A 19095-nucleotide genomic window follows, 5' to 3' on the forward strand; every position below is an offset into this window, starting at 1 on the left:
TATAAAAAATATTTTCTATTTATTTTTCAAAAAAAATCTTAAAAACAAATCTAGAAAATATAGCAAAATGGGCCAAAAATAAATAATCAACTAAGGCATACCTAACTCAGGATAACAAACCAAAACTGACCTCACACAATGAACACAGGAATTTATACACAAAGGCTGGCCTACACAAACAAAGAGGGGTGGGAGAGAAGACAAAGACAAACAGTGCATAAACATAAATAACTAATTCAAACCAAAACATTTTGATTACAACACAACTGTAAAAACAAAACAAAATAACTCCAAAAATGTTTTAGCAGTTATTGCTATTAGTAGAGAGAGGCAGATTCTTCAACATCAAGTCCCCTGCTTCCATCAGCCTGATGGTTTGTTCCACTTCCTGGTTTGCCTTTCAACCAGTCCTCTCCCTCAGCCAGTCCTTCAAACACAGCAAAACAAAATAGTTAACGATCCAAATAAACAAAAGCTGTTTACTAAATGTGTGCATCCATAATAGTATACAACCTAATGCAATAACCACCACAAAAAGAGTGAAATTATAAACATATTGTGTGAAAAATTCTAAATATATTATGTGAAAACATTTAAATAAATACTAGCACTGGGGAACAGATGGAGGAACCTCCACAGCTAGTCTTTACTACATTTTTTATAACAGCTCTGGGACATATATTGATCTACTCTGTCTATGTAACTTTTCTTCTTGTTTTTATTGTCTTATCTATCCATGAACACTTTTCACATTTTATAGACTTTACAAAATACTGCCACTTGAAAATATATCAACATTTTTGAGCTTTACATCATGTTATAGTATCAATCTCTCATCAAAAACATACTTGCAGTGTTGCTTTGATTTTTTTTATGCATGTTTGAGGAATCCTTTTCTCTCTCCTTGTAGCCATTCTGATGGCAGATATGCTTGGTCTCACCAGGCGCTGACTTCTCCACAAAGCTCCTCCTCAGAGCTGCAGTCTCTATCTAAGCTTCCGCCTCACAGAGCACCCATCCCCTGCGACTCCCCCAATCAGCTCCTCCAGACTAGCTGCAGCAGCAATTAGCAAACATCTGGTGGAGCTGCGAGTTTCCTGAGCTTATTATAGGCACTATGTCTGGTTAAAAATGTTGTTAAAGGCTCAATGGTGGATCGTTGTTATGATGACGTGCTGAAGGCGAAGTGTCGGAAAGATCAGGAACTTCTTACAGAGACGTAGGTCCATTTGCATAGAGTTCAATTGCAAAGTTACATTTCTTTTAATTCATGTGTAACTTATCCAGAATTTTTATAACAACTGAAGATAGTTACTTGATTGTGCTACAAAATGGCACAATATGCCTGAAATACACATAGTACTTCCTCTTTCAGGGCTTCAGTCAACCCATTTCATTTCCTAGAATAGTATTTCTGCATTTGTTCTTGCCATCACATTAGACAAGTCTTTTATCTCTTTCTTTGTCTGTAAGAGGATCAAGCGGCACCACTTTCACTGTTGAGTAGCTACACAGTTCTTTTTTCAATTATTCACACAGCGAATGAGGCCAGACCTTCTAATTCCATCGGGACATGTGTGAGTGTGTTGGGCTGATGTGTGAATCAGCGATGATGTGACATTCACTGCAGAGGTGTCAAACACCGTACAGCCTCCATTAGGGGTATGTGTGACCACCTGGCACATGTGTGAGGGAAAAGACAGGGGTGCCTCCTGTGCTCCAGATGTGGACTTGACAAGTATATTAGCCATTCTTGTGTTAAACAAACCCCATCCCTGTGGTGGGAGATGGAGAGACGACTGATTCCACACATTAGAGCTCATTCTCCACGCCTGCTTATTCAAGCCTGCAGGAGCCCCATCTGTCTCTGGGTCTCTCTGTCACTCTCTCTGCTTCGCCTTTTCACACTTTACTGTACATTTGCCTTTTTACACACACAGTCATATGCCTGTTGGAGATGAAAACAAACAAAGAATTGTGCTTTTTCCTTTTCTTTTGACTCGCAGCCCAAACATTAGCTCTCATGCAGTCAGCCATGTGATTTCAATGGTAGTTTATCTAAGAAACCCATCAGTCTTAGGTGTGTGTACTGACTCTATATATCAAGCTCTAATAACACTGTAAGTTTATAACTTGCTTGACAGCCTTTTCCTTCTAAACCTGATGGGTGTTCAATAAATAAAAGTGGTTTGTTATGCATTTCTTCTTTTTTTAATCTAAAATCTACTTCATGACTTTTTTTTAATTGATTTTATTGATTATGTTGAATTTAAAGAATAGCTGTTTTTGTCATCTTGTTTTGAATAGAATCTACTTTAGTAGGTGACAAGCTACTCCTTTAAGGTGTTAAATATTAGTAAATACAAACAACGAGTGATATAAAATGTATAAAAAATATATACATGTATAAATCTGATGTTCTAATTTAAATATAGATTAATTAATTAATTAAAGTCAATAAAATAACAAGCATGCTTAATGGAAATATGTCAATCTATAAATAAATCTATAAATGAGCCCAGAGAAATGTGACCTTTATTACATGCATTAAAATGTTTCTCATGCAAACTGAAAGATTATAAAATAATTAATTTCACATTTCAAAGGCTTTTGTTTGCTAATAATTTAAAGTGGGATGGAGAAGCAGCATAATTTATAGATTATATTAGGATGTAGAACTTCAACAATCTGGCATCGTGGATGCCCAAACTGATCTCTGTTTCTTTTATTTGTGCTGACCTGCTGATTTCAATTTGGATCAAATGTGCTTCAGCTCACTGATGGAGGAAATATTTTTTAATCCAACTGAAAATTAAGTCATAATGAGATTATGCCCAAGTCTCATTGAAGCATATGTGACAACAAAATGCATCACACACATTATGGTGACTTATGGGTCTATTTATCAAAAAACATTGAAACTTCTTACTTTTGATACATGTAGTCCATCCATGCATCAGCTGAATCCACCACTATGGTAGGGTTGGTGCCTGTCTCCAGCAGTTATTGGGTGAGAGGCAGAATATGCCCTGGGCAGGTCTCCAGTCCTTCATAGCACAAACTACTGGAGAGCGGTTAGCACAATAGTCATGCTTTTGGTCCAAATTTGCCTGGTGATTGAATGGAAACATAGCTAATGATTCCAAGCCCAATGTGGCTGTTTTTTTTTAGCATTCAGTCTGTTAATAAGACTGATATAGTCACTTTAAGTGAACTCCGACAGCTTTGCCTGAGCTGATAATATCACTGTACTATGATGGAGTTAAATGTTCACTTTGCATCTGTGCAAACTACAGTTTCTAAGAAGATAAGAAGTGTTCGAAGTGAATTGTATTGCACTTGACCACTAAACAATAACCTACAAATAACCTGAACTGTCCTACAACAACTGATGTTGCACAGTGTGCCACACACAGTTTTGCTTCTGCAAAGCATTTTGCAATGACTGATTGTGCTTTGGATCATTAAGATGCCAGAAATCAGTCAAAATGTGTTGTTTTTCTTAATGTTAATATGACTATAAGGCAGTGTTTCTCAGTTATTTTCTATCATGCTCCCACTTGGATCATACATTTTTTCACATCCCTCCCCAGTACTTCTCCCCAGGTTGAATTGAAATACTATTGTGAATATGATAATATTTAATAATTTATCTGTACTAACACCTCAACCCCAGCAACTTATGTCAAAAGGTAGCGCTAAAAGGAAACATGTTTTTTTCACTTGTTTATGCATGTTTTATTTTCTCTTCTTCTTCTTCTTCTACTTCTTTGTGTGAGAGGAGGGTGTTTGAGGAAGAGCGGAAGAAGAGCGATTGAGCGAGTGATTGTATACTTTCTATCTTTGTTTTTTCTTACTGTTTTCACTGGGTATTTGTGTTACTTGTTTTATCTGTAAATTCGTTTAGTTTTCGTCACGTTTTAAGGGTTTTTTTTGTGGGTTCGGGTGTGGCCGTCAGGCCGGCGTCTTAGGACGCCATGGTGGGTGTTGGTGGTGGGTCTTTCTCCACGCTGACACGGAAGAACGGCATCAAGGTGGGTGCTGGTTCTCCGTGCAGCGTGGAGGAAGTTTGTTTGGCTGTGGGTGAGGTGATTGGGCACGGGGCAATTAGGTCTGCAGCACGAATGAATGGAGCGGTGGTGTTGTTTGTGGAGACAGTGGAGCAGGCTCAGCGTTTGGTGGAAGCGGGCGTGTCTGTCAACGGCTTGTTTTTACATGTTTCGCCTTTAACTTTACCTGCAACTAAGGTAATGTTATCAAATGTTCCTCCTTTTATTAGCGATGATTTTCTGATAAAAGAGTTGTCACGACACGGTAAAGTGGTGTCGCCGATAAAGAAGGTTTTATCTGGCTGTAAGTCACCTTTACTGAAACACGTTGTATCGCACAGAAGACAACTGTTTATGATATTAAACCGTCGGGACGAAGAACTAAATTTGAGGTTTCATGTTAAAATAGATGATTTTGATTACATGTTGTTTGCCACTTCTTCCAACATGAAGTGTTTTGGTTGTGGACAAGAGGGACACATTATAAAAATGTGTCCAGACAAGGCCGGGCCGGCCCCGCCGGGTTCGGCGAAGCAGCAGCCCGCTGCTGCTGAGCAGGAGGGGGCCTCACCTCGTGAGGTTAGTGCGGCGGGGGAACCCGCGGCTGCTGCGGAGGAACCCGCTGCCGCTGCGGGGGAACCCGCGGCTGCTGCGGAGGAACCCGCTGCTGCTGCGGGGGAACCCGCGGTGGCGGCGGAGGAACCCGCTGCAGAAGAACCAGCAGAGGGTATTGTTGAGGTGTCAGTGGTGGACAGTGGGATGAGTGTGTGTGTGGGAACGGAGGGGTGCACGGTGGTGTGTAGTGATGGGGTGAATGGTGGTGAGGGTGAAAGTGTGGAGGGAGAGAATGTCGGTGTGCAGGGAGGACAGGAGGAGGAGGTGAAGGGCAGTGAGGAGCATTTAGTGTGTGGGGATCAGGGAGGGATAGGTGAGGTGGAGGTAGGAGGACAGAATGAAAGGAGGAACAGTGTAGAGTCGGTTTTGGGAACTGGATTGGAGGGAGAGACAGAGGAGGTGATGGAAGTGGAGGCTTCTGCCCCGGTAAAGAGGCGAAGCAAAAGGAGGAATGTGGTGGCTGCTGTACAGGCCAGCAGGCAGGTCAGCAAGCTGGCTGGAGAGAGGAGAGAGGTGTCGGACAGCAGCGACGCTGAGAGCTGGTTCTCTGACACCAGCGAGGCGTCAGTGACTCAAACAAATAGTAAAGAACCAAGATACCCTGTCGAGTCTTACAGAACGTTTTTAAAACAAACTAAAGGGCTGAAAGGAGTAAAGATAGAAAGTTATTTTCCAGATCTGAGAATCTTTTACTCCTCTGCGAGACATCACATTAGGAACAACGAGGTATCGGGTTTTGAAAAGACAGAAATATTTAGATTAAAGAAAGCAATGTCAAAAGCGAGAAAACTTTTTTGAGTAAAAATGATGCACAGTGATTTTTTAGAATTTTTATTATTTTTTTTTTTTATAGTCTTTTTGTGTGTTGGTTTTAGCTTCTTACCCAATATGGATTCTTTTAAAATCGCAACTTTGAATCTTAACGGGGCGAGGGAGGCTGAGAAACGGGCTTTGATTTACCAAACACTGAACCAAAAGAAAATAGATGTTATTTATTTACAGGAAACTCATAGCGATCATTTAATTGAGACGGACTGGGGCAGAGAGTGGAGGGGGGAGGTCATTTTAAGCCACGGCACCTCCCAGAGTGCAGGGGTGGGCTTCCTGTTCTCTAAGGCTTTCACCCCGAACTCCACAGAAGTAGAGCATGTCGTTCAAGGGAGGTGTCTTTTAGTTAAAGCAAAGTTTGATATTTTTAGTCTGGTTTTTATTAATATTTATGCTCCGACCACCAATGCAGAGAAAAAGCGTTTTTTTGAACAAATTGGGGAAAGGTTGGGTGATTGTGGGTCTGAGGATTATGTTTTTATAGGTGGGGATTTTAATTGTACAGAAAACGAGTTTTTAGATCATAATCATGCAGAGCCGCATCCAGCAGCCCAACATGCTCTGCGGCGGCTGGTCTCGTCTCACGGCCTGGTGGACGTATGGAGGAGGATGCATGCAGGCTCCAGGCAGTATACATGGTCCCACATTAAGGAAAACCGAATCTCTTTAGCTCGACTTGATCGTTTTTATTGTTTTAAACACCATTTTAATGTGTTTAAAACATGCCAGATTTTACCGGTGGCTTTTACCGATCATTCGTTGCTTTTAGGTGGTGTTTTTATTAGAAACATTTTACCTAGGAGCGCTTACTGGCATTTTAACTCAGCTTTAACTTATGATCAGGGTTTTAAGGAGATTTTAGGTTATTTTTGGACTGGTTTTAGACAGAGAAAGGCTGATTTTACTTGTCTGAGACAGTGGTGGGACCATGGCAAAGTTCAGATAAAACTGCTGAGTCAGCAGCACACCCTTAATGTCACCCGTGACATTACCGGATCTATCAGAGATCTGGAGATGAACATTGTGGAATTAGAACGACTTAGTGAATCCACAGGAAATCGAGAGTATATTGAAGCTCTCAGATCAAAAAGGCTAGTTTTAGCAAACCTGCTGGAGAATAAAGTCCAAGGCGCTTTGGTCAGGTCCCGGGTCCAAAACATCACGGAGATGGATGCTCCCTCTAGCTTTTTTTTCAGCTTGGAGAGGAAGCACGGGCAGAGGAAGCAGATCCACTCTCTGCTGTCGGACACGGGGCAGCCACTGAGTGAACCAGTGCAGATCAGGAGGAGGGCTGTGGAGTTTTACCGTTCTCTGTTCCACAGCGAATATGAGAAGAACGAGGAACGTTTAGAGGAGTTCTGCAGTGAACTGCCTCAGGTCTCTGAAGAGACCAACACTGACCTGGAGCGCCCCCTGGGGATCCAGGAACTCCACACAGCCCTCCTCAGCATGCAGGGCCAGAAGTCCCCGGGCATTGACGGGCTCACGGTTGAGTTTTACAAGGCCTACTGGGATCTTCTGGCCCAAGATTTGCTCGACGTCTACAACGAGTGTCTGCACACTGGTTCACTCCCCTTGTCCTGCCGAAGGGCGGTCATCACCCTGTTGCCCAAGAAGGGGAACTTGCAGGAGATAAAGAACTGGCGCCCCGTGTCCCTCCTCTGTACCGACTACAAGATCCTCTCCAAGGCCCTGGCCACGAGGCTGGGGAAGGCTATGGAGCAAGTCATCCACCGGGATCAGACATATTGCGTCCCCAGCAGGTCCATGGTAGATAACATTACCTCATTCGGGATGTTTTGGAAGTCTCCGGTTCATTAGGTTTGCAAATTGGCTTGATTTCATTAGATCAAGAAAAGGCATTCGACCGCGTCGAACACGGCTTCCTCTGGGAAACCATGAGGAGGTTCGGGTTCGGCGAGGGTCTTATCGCCAAGATCCAGGTTCTGTACAGTGGCATTGAGAGTGTGCTGAAGATCAACGGTAGCCTGTGTGCTCCTTTTAGGGTGTGTAGAGGCGTTCGACAGGGCTGCGCGCTCTCGGGGATGCTCTACGCACTCTCCCTGGAACCCCTCCTCCGGAAAATACGCTCGAGTGTTTATGGTCTGGTTTTACCTGGTTTTAAGGACAATATGGTTTTATCTGCCTACGCTGACGATGTTGTTGTTTTTGTAAAAGATCAGCAAGATGTCACTGTTTTAACCAAGATCACTGAAAAGTTTTTTACTCTGTCCGCTGCGAGGGTGAACTGGGGAAAGAGTGCAGCCCTGGCCGTCGGCGAGTGGTCTGCAGGGCTCCCAGTTCTCCCTCAGGGTCTTTTATGGAAGAAGGACGGTTTTAAATATCTTGGTGTGTTTTTAGGCAGTACACATATTGTGAACAAGAACTGGGACGACATTGAGCAAAAAATAAAAAATAAACTGTCAAAATGGAAGTGGCTTCACCCACAAATGTCCTATCGGGGCAGAGTGTTGGTGTTAAACAACCTTGTCGCTTCGCAGCTGTGGCACAAGCTCGCTGTTTTAGACCCACCGTCTGGCTTACTGGTAAAAATTCAGTCAGAGATGGTTGATTTTTTTTGGAACGGTCGACACTGGGTGCCACAGTCCGTTTTATTTTTACCGAGAGAGGAGGGGGGCCAGGGCCTTGTCCACCTGGCTAGCAGAACAGCTACCGTGCGTTTACAGTTCCTGCAAAAGTTTCTTACAAGATCTCCTGTATGGAAAGATGTGGCCAGCTGCATCCTCAGACGTGTGAATTCTCTGGGGTTGGATGCTGCTCTGTTTTTAACTGATTTTAATCTTTTAAAGTTAAAAGGGTTGCCTCAGTTTTATCAGAGTGTTTTTAAATCGTGTGCTTTTTTTAAACTGCACAGATCAAAAACGCATAATTCTCTGCATTGGCTTTTAGAGGAACCGTTGGTCTGTGGAGCAAAAATGGATGTCCGGGATAGCACCGTGCCGGGCCTTGCTGAGGTGCTGTCCAGGTCCGGGACGGTGACCGTGCGGCGGCTGGTGGAGGTGGCTGGACCGGACTTCACTAACATCCAGGAAGTCGGCCAGCTGCTTGGGGTCCGGTCCGCCAGACTGACACAGCGCTTCCTGGAGCTGATAAAGGGGCGGATGACGGCCGAGGAGAGGAGGCTGTTGCAGCTGTATGCCACGAAGGAGTGCCTGCCTGACTCAAACGACATGTTCCCGGATGTGTCCCTGGTCCCAGATGTTGAGGAAGACTGCGGTCCCTTGCTGCACTTTACGGACTCTGGGGCGGACTTAAATAACAGCAGCGCAAAAGTGCTGTACAAATACTGTGTCAAGATCCTACACAAGAGAACTCTCTGCAAAACATCCGTCAGCGTGTGGAGCGACAGACTCGGAGGACAAAAACCTCAATGGAGGACTTTATACAAGCCTCCAATCAAAAAACGGACTGGTGATCTGCAGTGGCGGATTTTGCACGGCGCTATCGCCACAAACTCGTTTTTATCGGTCATCAGTCCTGGGGTTTTAAACGAGTGTCCATTTTGCAGTTTGTCTGAGAGTGTGTTTCATGTTTTTACGGAGTGTGTACGGTTAACTAGTTTTTTAAATTTTTTAAGGAGTATTTTTAGCCTTTTTGGCATGGTTTTTACTAATTCCCTATTTATTAACGGTGTACATCACAGTCGATCTACAAGTTTTAAATCTCGTCTTTTAAATTTTTTAATAGCCGAAGCCAAAATGGCTATTTATATAACTCGACGAGACAAAATGCAGGCTGGACCTCAACTCGACGCGGTGGCTCTGTGGAAGGTCAATATTAAGGCCAGGTTGAGATTAGAGTTTTGTTTCTACAGAGCCACCAGGAATCTGAGGGGTTTTTTAGAACTGTGGGGTTTTCATAATGTATTGTGCACCATTTCCGATCAGGGAGACCTAAAATATAATAAGCTGCTATTGTAAATATTTATTGTGTTTTTTAGTGTCCTTTGACCTGATCATGTATTGTTTTTATTGTTGTTAAAATATTGTGCAATAAATGTTTTGTTAAAAATCTTCTTCTTCTTCTTCTACTTCTTCTTCTACTTCTTCTTCTTCTTCGTCAGGGATTCCTCCCAGCAGCCCGGGTCCAATCACACGTCATGAGTCATCCGACAGCTTGGCATCAGACCACAGTGGTCAAGACGATGAAGAATGGCTCTCTCAGGTAAGGTTTTTGCCTCACCCAGTAAGGGTTGAACTAGCAGACAACTCCATCACGTCCCACAAAGTAACATGTCAGGTACAACATGGTTCTCCTGTATTTAGCTGTCAGGGACATACACTATCTGTTCCTTCTCCCGCTGAGGATGAGGAACTTGAAGAATTCGAGCTACATGGTGTTCCTTAGATTTTAAAGGAAGAACTTTATACTGCATGTAAAACAACATGCCTTACTTTTCATTTTAACTTTATACAACTTCATACTAAACTTTAAAGCTATTTCAGTGAAAATCTTGTAGGAAGATGTATTCAGCATAATTTATTTTTACCTTAATATGTTTTAATTAAATGTTTAAATGTTCTTCCTAATATCGTATTCAGAGTAGTTCCAAAAATCCTAAAGAATACATCAACTAGTTCCCAATTTTTTCCCAAAGGCCTGAGAAATCTGGCACATTCACCCTGGTCTTTTCAGCTTGGTTAACTCTCACAGGCCTTGTCGCTCATGTCGGCAGGTAACCCACTACATTTTCAACATCAATAATTCCAATGCATGCATAATTGATTGGCTAAAATGCAAGCCACTTAGCTTGCGTAGACTCTGGTTTATATCTGCTATGATAGTTTGCCAGGAGCAGAACTATCCATTGCCCTAGCCTGTATTTGAGCAACTTCCTGTCAGAGTAGCTGTAGGCCTGCATGCATCAGTGGTGGAAGATATCATGGTACAAGTCTTTTTACCCTTGCATGTTTTCAGGGTTACTTGTTAAAACCTTTTGTGGATGCTTAGAGACTGTCGGTGAATTAAGGATGAACAGAGTAAACTAGCTATGCTCCTGTCCCTCGAGAATATCTGGACAGACTTGAAGTTAGCGGACACAACGGCTTTGTGGATTGAGCAATACTAAATACACGTACAATGTAATGGATTAGAGGCTAAGTACTGTTTCATTTCATTACATCATATCAGTGGTCTTCATTAGATTATCGGTGGGCATTTCCGCATTTGGTTGGGATTTAGGATTGATCAGCCGTCCCCTAATGGAATGTGAGGTTTGTGACCCTCAGTGTGAGTGCCTCAGCAGGCTGCTGTGTGGAGCCTTTTTCTGCCCATCATTGTCAGTTGCTCTTAAGTTGGCTGTCAGTAGACAACAAAACCTTCTGTCCTGACAGAGTCCATCAGGGGTCGTTATTTATTATCTGTCAGTTCTAATGCGATGGGGAGGGGTAGACATACAGCACATTACAACGACTGAAGTTTGAATGTGTTCTGTTTAACAAAACACAGTTTTAGGCCAGTGACTCATTTCCATGAACAGCATGTTGAATACATACTGTTAAGCCACAACATCGTGAAAATTGACAGATAAAGTTACTCATAATTCATAATATCCACTTAAAGAAATATCCTTCTGTCCTGGAAACGCTCAAGCTTGTTCAAGCTTTCGCCATGAACACAAGAATTTTGTGGATCCAAATTGCTTCAGCGTTGGATTTAAGTGCCAAACAATGTCTAAATGTGTAAAGTATCATTTTTACTTTATTGTAACGTCCTCTAGAGCCTGCATTAAGCAAAAAATTATGTTAGTGGGTGAAATAAATTAGGCAGAAAGTGAACATTGTTCTGATCGTAACCAGAACCAGGAATGAGAGTTAAGTCATGAGATGGATAGCATTGGCAAGACAAAGGGGCAAGATCATCTCTAAAACTGCAGCACTTGTTGGATCAACCAAGAAAAGAACAGTAGTGAATCAGTGACAGGGTCCCAAGTGGTCTAGGTCACTGAAATACATAGCAAACAAAATGTGCTTAAAGGGGAAGAAATCCAATTGTAGCTTAAATTACTGCAGATGTTTGTTATGTTAGAAAGGTGCAGCTTGATGGCAGATACCACAGCTCTCCTTCAAGGTGTTTCCATGTTTAGGCCTGCCCAGATCACTGTTAGGCACGTCATCATAATGCTGTGGTTAATGTATGCTTTGAATGACTTATGCATTTGATTCTCTTTATAAAAACAGTGTTTTTCAGGGACACTGTGTGTCAGACTACGAGGTATTTTCTCAGTATTGAAGCACAAAATTAGACTGCCTAGAAAGTCTAAAACCCAGGAAGACGATCGGCTCTGGAAGCTTCTGTTGGCTGCTTTGTTTTATAGGATTTGATCGTAATTTTAGTTTTAAAGTTTTAAATATTAATACTTAGGACAAAGCATTTTAAAGCATGACAAATGGCAAAGAGGATAATGTGCTATTAAATAGATGCAATAGTTTTTAGTTTTATTAAACATAGAGTTTAGGGCTGCAACTAATAGTTATTTTAGTAACCAGTTACTCTTATTATTTTGACAGTTGGAAAAGACAGAAAAGAAAATTGGCATATTTTGCAGATTTTTCATTAAACCACTTTATTTACCAATTTGTTTTATACAACATTTTATTTATATGATATTTGGAAAGTCACTAAAAATTAACAAACAACTACATTCTTTTAAAAAAAGTAAATAAACATTATTGTCTATAAGCAATAACAGCCTTCCTTTACTGAACTGTTAATCATTTGTAGTTGCATCCACCTGCAACTACAAACAATCCTTCTAACATCAACATATGAAAAGTTCAGGCCTTTCTTCTTGACTTATGATTGATTGATTGATTGATTGATTGATTGATTTGTGTGGGTTGAACATATTTACAGACAGGCTTTTTTGCTCTCAAATAAAAAAAGTATATATTGTTTGAACAATTTTGGCTGAAATAATGCTCAATAGTGTGTTGTTCTTCATCACATTGTATTTTTAGAGCCTACATATTCCAATTAATGATTATTCAATTACTAAATTAGTTAACAATTATTTAAGCAATCAATATATCACAATAAATCTGATTAATTATTTCAGCCCTAATAGAGTTTGCTCTTAGTTGCACTGAGAATTTTTAAAGGACAATCCACAGTTTCTCAGCAGTTCTGGCCAGTGTGCTGTGCAGCAAAGGGTCTGATGTGATGTAAACATTATGATGTCACCTCTCTGATATTCACAGGTGGAGATAGTGACCCATACTGGCCCCCACCGTCGCCTGTGGATGGGCCCCCAGTTCCAGTTCAAGACGATTCACCCATCAGGTCAGACCACAGTCATCTCCTCATCATCCTCAGTGCTCCAGTCCCACGGCCCCTCCGATGTACAGCAGCCTCTTTTGGACTTTGACACAGATGACCTGGATCTACGCAGTCTTCGGTATATTAAAACCACTGAGCATGTTTTGTAAAGGTGTAATGGTAGAAATTGCTCACAACACAACATGAAACAATGTTGTTTCTAACCCAATGGGATGCAATGCCATTTTAACAGTATTTTAGCAGAAGATAAAAATCCCTCATTTCTTTTGGTTTTCACAAATACATTGAAGGTTTCAGAAGGGCTCTGTAATCTGTGTGGAACATTTTAGTCCAGATAGGACCAGTTCTCATGCTTGTCTTGATCGAACACAGTTCTAATGGTAAAACAGGATTAAAATGCATTTTCTATTACATTTTTGCATCTTATTTAAAGGTTTCTTAAATCTTTAAGTGGGTTATAAATAATCTTTGTCTAATGTAGAATTAATCAGTAGAAGTTGGACCATTCCAGGTACTTCAGTTTGAACTGCAGATGATCAGAAATAGTCTCAATTAGTGAAAAATTCTTTACTGTGGAGCTGAAGTGAAACTGCTGATCACTAACTTCAGTTCTGCTAGATATGCCACTGCTGAAAATTATTCAAAAATTGTTAATTTTGAGAACAAGAGAAATCTTCAAGAATGGTCAGACAGACATTTAGTCTAATCTGTGAAAAAACAGAAGGCAACAAAAACTACTTCATTTAATTCTTCAACTGAGTTCCTTGATCAAGAGCTGCTTTTAAACAATAATAAATGAAACATTTACCAACATAAATGATGTGTATTGATGATTTTGATGATGCCACTCAACAAAATATAATGTCTGGTTCTGGTTTCTCAGTTGGTGACTGTATGTTGTTTTTATAATGAGGTTTTATTTTTGTGTTTTTATGATGTAAAGCACTTTGAACTGCCTTGTTGCTGAAATGTGCTATAAAATAAAAAACCTGACTGAATGATAATAATTGTCTCCAATAAAGCTGGAAGAATGAAGTCAAGCTTTCAACACTGATCTCATGATCCAGGGCGTGTAATGATAAAATAATAAATCATCTTTCTGCTCCAGATGAAGTCGTATGCTAACACCAACTGGGTAACAGACGTCATCTAATATTGTAATGTTTTAATATCACAGGATGTAGCATTACACCTCTAATGAGGACAAACTTCATCAGTAATTAACATATGTTGATTAATCAATTAATTAACATTGTTTAATCAAGCAAACAATCATGTTTATTTAATTTCAACAACAAAGTGTTCAAAGTTTGAAGTGCTTGACTTCATAAAAACACAAAAATCAAAGTTCTACACCAAAGAGCTACACCAGTAATATTTCAAAGATTAAAAAAAGATAATTCAGGAGAAGCATTTTAATTTCACATCATAGCACTTGAGCTTGAAGAAGAAACTCATCTCAAACTAAAGAATAATGCTTTAAACACATCTGTATGAAAATGAGCAGCTGAATGTCAGACATGTTGTATATGTAATGCTATGAACGTTTTTGTTCAGAATCCAGCCAGTACGCTCTGAGCCAGTCAGCATGCCCGGTTCATCTCGGCTGCTGACCGACCGCAGAGGACAAACCAACATCATGGATGCCGGCTCAGGTAGGAGGCTTCCTGTCTTTTCTGGTCCGGGGTCCATCATTTGTTTTTCAGTTTGGTTCCGCTCCTTCCTGGTTTACTGTGGTTGGTTCCATCTAGGCTTACTTCTTGTATCACCTTCATTTTGTTTCACACCTGTTTATCCCGTTGCTCACATCAGACAGTAGATCCTGTCAGAGTTGTTGTGATGAAAGATTGAGACTGCAGACTTTGTCTGGTGAAAATGAACACATTTTAATCAACACGAGCCTCATAATAATTGATCATTCTACACAATTTTTTGGAATCTGTCCAGAGGCAACATTGTACATACAAAGCTAAATAGGTACATTCAAATGTAAAGTTTCTTATCAATTTGTAGTAATCAACAAGTTTTTGGATCAATACTTTTTCTCGTCTTCACACACATGAAAGAGTTGGTGTAAATCAGCTGCTTGGAAGAATGCACTGATTCTCTTTATGGGGTCTTAGTTTTCCATAAGCCTATTGTTAGCCTGTTTACATATAATGTCCTAAATCAGAACATAAAAACTATCTGATTCACCACTAAAATCATACCTACTGATTGTAGGTATAGATGAGGAAAATCTTTCCTCCTTTACTATCACTTCCATCCAATAAGCTCCACAGCACTTGATAGATCGACCTGTCTGTGACTCCTCCAAAGATAAATTTTGTCATTGTGAACATACTGCTTGCTATTTACCTAAGCTGATCATAAAACTTTTTAGATGACCAATTTCTGACGTGACTTGGAAATCTTTAGATTTAAGGAGCCAAAATAATTCAAATCTCATGACATAATTCCTTTCTTACTCACTGTTTTACATATTTTTTTTTAGAATTTTAGAATTACTTTATTCATCCCAGCAGGGGAATTATTTCGCAGTTACAGCAAGAATTTTTTATACACAGATTAACACACACACGACAGGAGCTGCGTCTGCAGGCAGCCAGCTGAGCCGGCGCCATTTTTTAAGGAGGACATGCGGCAAAGGTTGTCAGGACCAGGAGTCGAACCCGCGACGTCCACGGGTCTAAGGCCTCCAAACGTGGGGCACGCCCCATTTGTATATACAGGAAATTGATTAGTAAAGTATTTTCTAAGTTAAATGTCAACATTTGGACAACATGCAAAGTATCTGTATTATATATGTCAATCAACTACACAGCAAATGTCATTATAGCTCTACAGACCCGTTGCAGCATGACGTCACACACGCAAGACCCCGCCCCCAGCTTCCTGCTGGAGGGCAAGAAACTGCTGGTGACGATGACTACTGTTAGAGTTAGCTGTCAAATTGTTAACACGCTAAATCTTAAATGTATGTATGCATTAGATAGATAGATAGATAGATAGATAGATAGATAGATAGATAGATAGATAGATAGATAGATAGATAGATAGATAGATAGATAGATAGATGGAAACTCAGGGAAATGTTATATATAATTGTACATACAAAAGTAAAAGAGAGGCTGTGCTTTGCGATTAGTTATCAACACTACAACTATTACATAACAAGAACAGGAAATGTTTTAAGTTTTTTAAAAAGTAGCCGGACAGGCTGTAGGTCAGTTATTTTAGCCTGACTTTGACAACCTTAACATGTAGCTGTGATGTTAAATTCAATGTGTTTCCTGCAGTTGAAAAAAAAGGCGACCTACACCAACTCTCTGATACGTCATCAGTTGAGCAGGTGTTTAAATTAGATCATTTCACGCAGTGATTCCTTATTAATAATTGCAAAATAAATACCAAGTCTAAAAACATAATAATCTAACAGACTGAATGTTCTGTTGTTTGTGTGGGAAATGTTTCCGTGTTTTCTGGTGTTTATGTTTAGTGGCATGGTTGTCAGTCAGTTGCTATAGCAACAAGTCTGTGTAGCTTAGCCAACACATAGAGTGAGAAAACAGAACACGAGTGATTTTGAGTTCAACATTTTTTCTGCATTATTTTTCCTTTGCTGTGGCGCACTGTACCAAATTAATAATACTTACATCTCCAGGTTTCATTTCATCAACGGAACTGTTCTCCCGCGGCAGCGCCGCTATGGATGGCATGTAAAAGAATAGTCTTCTTGCTCTCCACCATTGTGCGCATGCGGAAAATTACAGATGTAAACAACGTGCAACGGGTCTATACTGAAAGCTAAAAAGACATTGAAGTCATACTATTATGCAACACTCGACAGAAAATGACTACTCGTATGGAGAAATGGATATTCTTATAAAAAAAGAAAATATAGGCTACAGTAATCTGAATTTTGTGATATATTTCCATTCTGATTTCTCTTTAAGAACTGTTCAGGGCTGAATAATTTGTCCAGCCCTGATTCCATGTTTGTTCAATAAATATGTATATTAAAATCCAACATGATATCACACCATGCATCGGTACAGTTTACTGAAAAACTGGTTTTTAATTGTTTAAAGCAAAAGCAAAATTATTAGTGGTTGAAGTTAACCTCTTGAATTAGCGATTAGTTCACTTAGCATTACTAACTGCAAACACGAGTCTCTATGGGTATTCCCTGCAGAATGCAGACTCTTATCTCTTATCTCACAATTGTTTGACATGGTTGATGACAGGTAGAAGGTGAAAGCAACAAAGCAGAGCAACTTTGTTGTAGTTTGCACAACCTCCATGGTATCTACTGAAGTCAGCTCCTGGTCAGTTCCTGCCTTAATCAGTTGGACAAGTCAAATCCAAGGCAGGCTCTCAAACAACCCCTCTTTGACCAGAACCAGTCAAGTCTAAAACAACCATAGCTTCTGTGAATTGTGGAAGAAACAAAGTGAGCAGATATCTGCCGGGTGTAGCAGCAGAATGAAAGCCAACATGCCTCCATAGATAATACAGTGTCATCTTAAAGCTTTTGTATTTCCTCTGACTTCATGTTTAAATGCCTCTCTGATTCTGAAGGTCTTATTCCTTTAGAAGAACCAGACGATTCCTCTGAATTGAGCCAACTCTTGTTTTGCAAACACCAAAACCTTTTTTGAGATTGTATCACCCACAGTGAGGAATACAAGCTAATATTTTCCTACTTATATCCCGTCATGCCAGAGTTATGAACAAAATTTACTTGAAGGCCAGAATCTGTGTGAGCAGACAGTACAGGTACCAGACAAACATCAGCCATGTTTTAGTTCCTGTATTTAGTTTACTTTATTATTAGCTTTTGAGTTTCACACCTTCTCTCATATTTCCATTTTGTATTTTAATTGAAATGGGTTTTTTTTTTACTCTGTCATTACTTTTAATGTGCAAAAAGAAGCTTTGAGTTAAAACATAAATGCAGTTTAATCGGAAGATGATCAAGATCTCCCTTCTGCTCCCAAAATATAATGCTTAACTTGACAAGAGTGTGTGCTTCATGTGTATGCACAATGATCACTATTTAGTGGCAAAAGAGTTATCACCTATTGCGTGACATTGTAACCCGTTGTCTGGCGTGTCAGGGCGACAGAGGAGTGCCTGTGGCGTCTGTGCTTTTATCTGCTGTCTTGTCACAGATGCTTCTTTCATCTGATTTGGTCTCATGCTGACACAGAGCTACTACTGGTTTCTTCCCCCAGGTGTCAAAAATACTGAGAGCCTGTGTCACAAATAGGTGTGTCACAAATAGTTGGACGTCAGATAGTGTCTTTTGTCCTGCACCACTGCCTGTCTTTCAAAAGTTGGAAGTGTTTGTGGCAGATTTCTTTGAGATCAGAATCTTCTCAGAAGACTGATGACAGCAGATTTAAGGCCTCACTGGAAATGCTAGATGTGAGCTTTTGAGAAGGAGAAGACCTTTTTGCCACAGCCACCTGTCACTGTGGCCCTTCCAGATCCTAAGCCAGCTCTACTGTTATTCTTCCACCTCCATGTGCCTCATTTCATCCTCTGAGAATCATATCTGTGGATTTTCTGTCTCCAGTCAGTGACAGAGGCAGGCCGAGGGATGGAGGTGATGCTTATCGCTGTGCGCGCGTGTGTGTAAATGTGTGTGAGACTGTGTGAAGGGAGGCTTCTGTGTTGTGTCCTGCCTCTGCCATGGCGCCGTCTCTTATCACACCACACATCTTTTTTGTCTCACCCCTTGAAGAAGCTGCCTGTGTGTGGCATACCGGCAGCAGTTTGCACTAATGCTTGTTCCAGCTCCAGCTCTTCCAATCACATACTGGCTAATTCGAGTTCATTAAGAGTGGATCACTCATATTCAGCTCTTTATTAGCTTTAGAACATCTTTGAGCACATTGCTAAACTTTCGCCTCAGCACACTGTGTGTGTTTAGGTGATGCTAACTGCAGTGTTACAGTCTGTGGAGAAATGTTGTTCAACTCCATTACCGTTTGGTTCTATTTATAACTTTAGTATCATGTCAACTCATCAAAGTTAATTTACTAGTACAGGACAGTATGGAGCCTGTTTGCTTTGATCAGAATCAGCAATCTATTTGTCAATAGAGACATTTTTATCCTTACAAAATGTGTTTAATACCTCCAAACCAAACCTACCCTTTAAAAATGCATGAATAAATATATGAATATTTATTTAATACGTGTAGGTTAATTAATTAAACCAGTCAGAGCCAGGAGGAGGATCTTAGCGCTGTCAATAAACCTTGTGTACATGCTGCTGATAGTGTTAATGGCAGAGA

At 40.5% G+C, this 19095-nt stretch overlaps 1 protein-coding gene across 4 annotated transcripts in view; it reads left to right on the forward strand.

Annotated features, from left to right (window-relative positions):
- The window catches only part of bcas3 (BCAS3, microtubule associated cell migration factor), a 342270-nt gene that overhangs the window by 109405 nt on the left and 213770 nt on the right, over positions 1-19095 (forward strand). For all 4 annotated transcript variants that reach the window (XM_023351529.1, XM_023351532.1, XM_023351531.1 and 1 more), the window contains 3 exons: positions 9577-9677; positions 12713-12909; positions 14349-14446. In XM_023351529.1, the coding sequence (XP_023207297.1) occupies positions 9577-9677; positions 12713-12909; positions 14349-14446 (396 nt within the window). The remainder of the gene's footprint in view (positions 1-9576; positions 9678-12712; positions 12910-14348; positions 14447-19095) is intronic.

This window comes from Xiphophorus maculatus, chromosome 18 (genome assembly GCF_002775205.1).
Source record: "Xiphophorus maculatus strain JP 163 A chromosome 18, X_maculatus-5.0-male, whole genome shotgun sequence".
Lineage (NCBI taxonomy): Eukaryota > Metazoa > Chordata > Actinopteri > Cyprinodontiformes > Poeciliidae > Xiphophorus > Xiphophorus maculatus.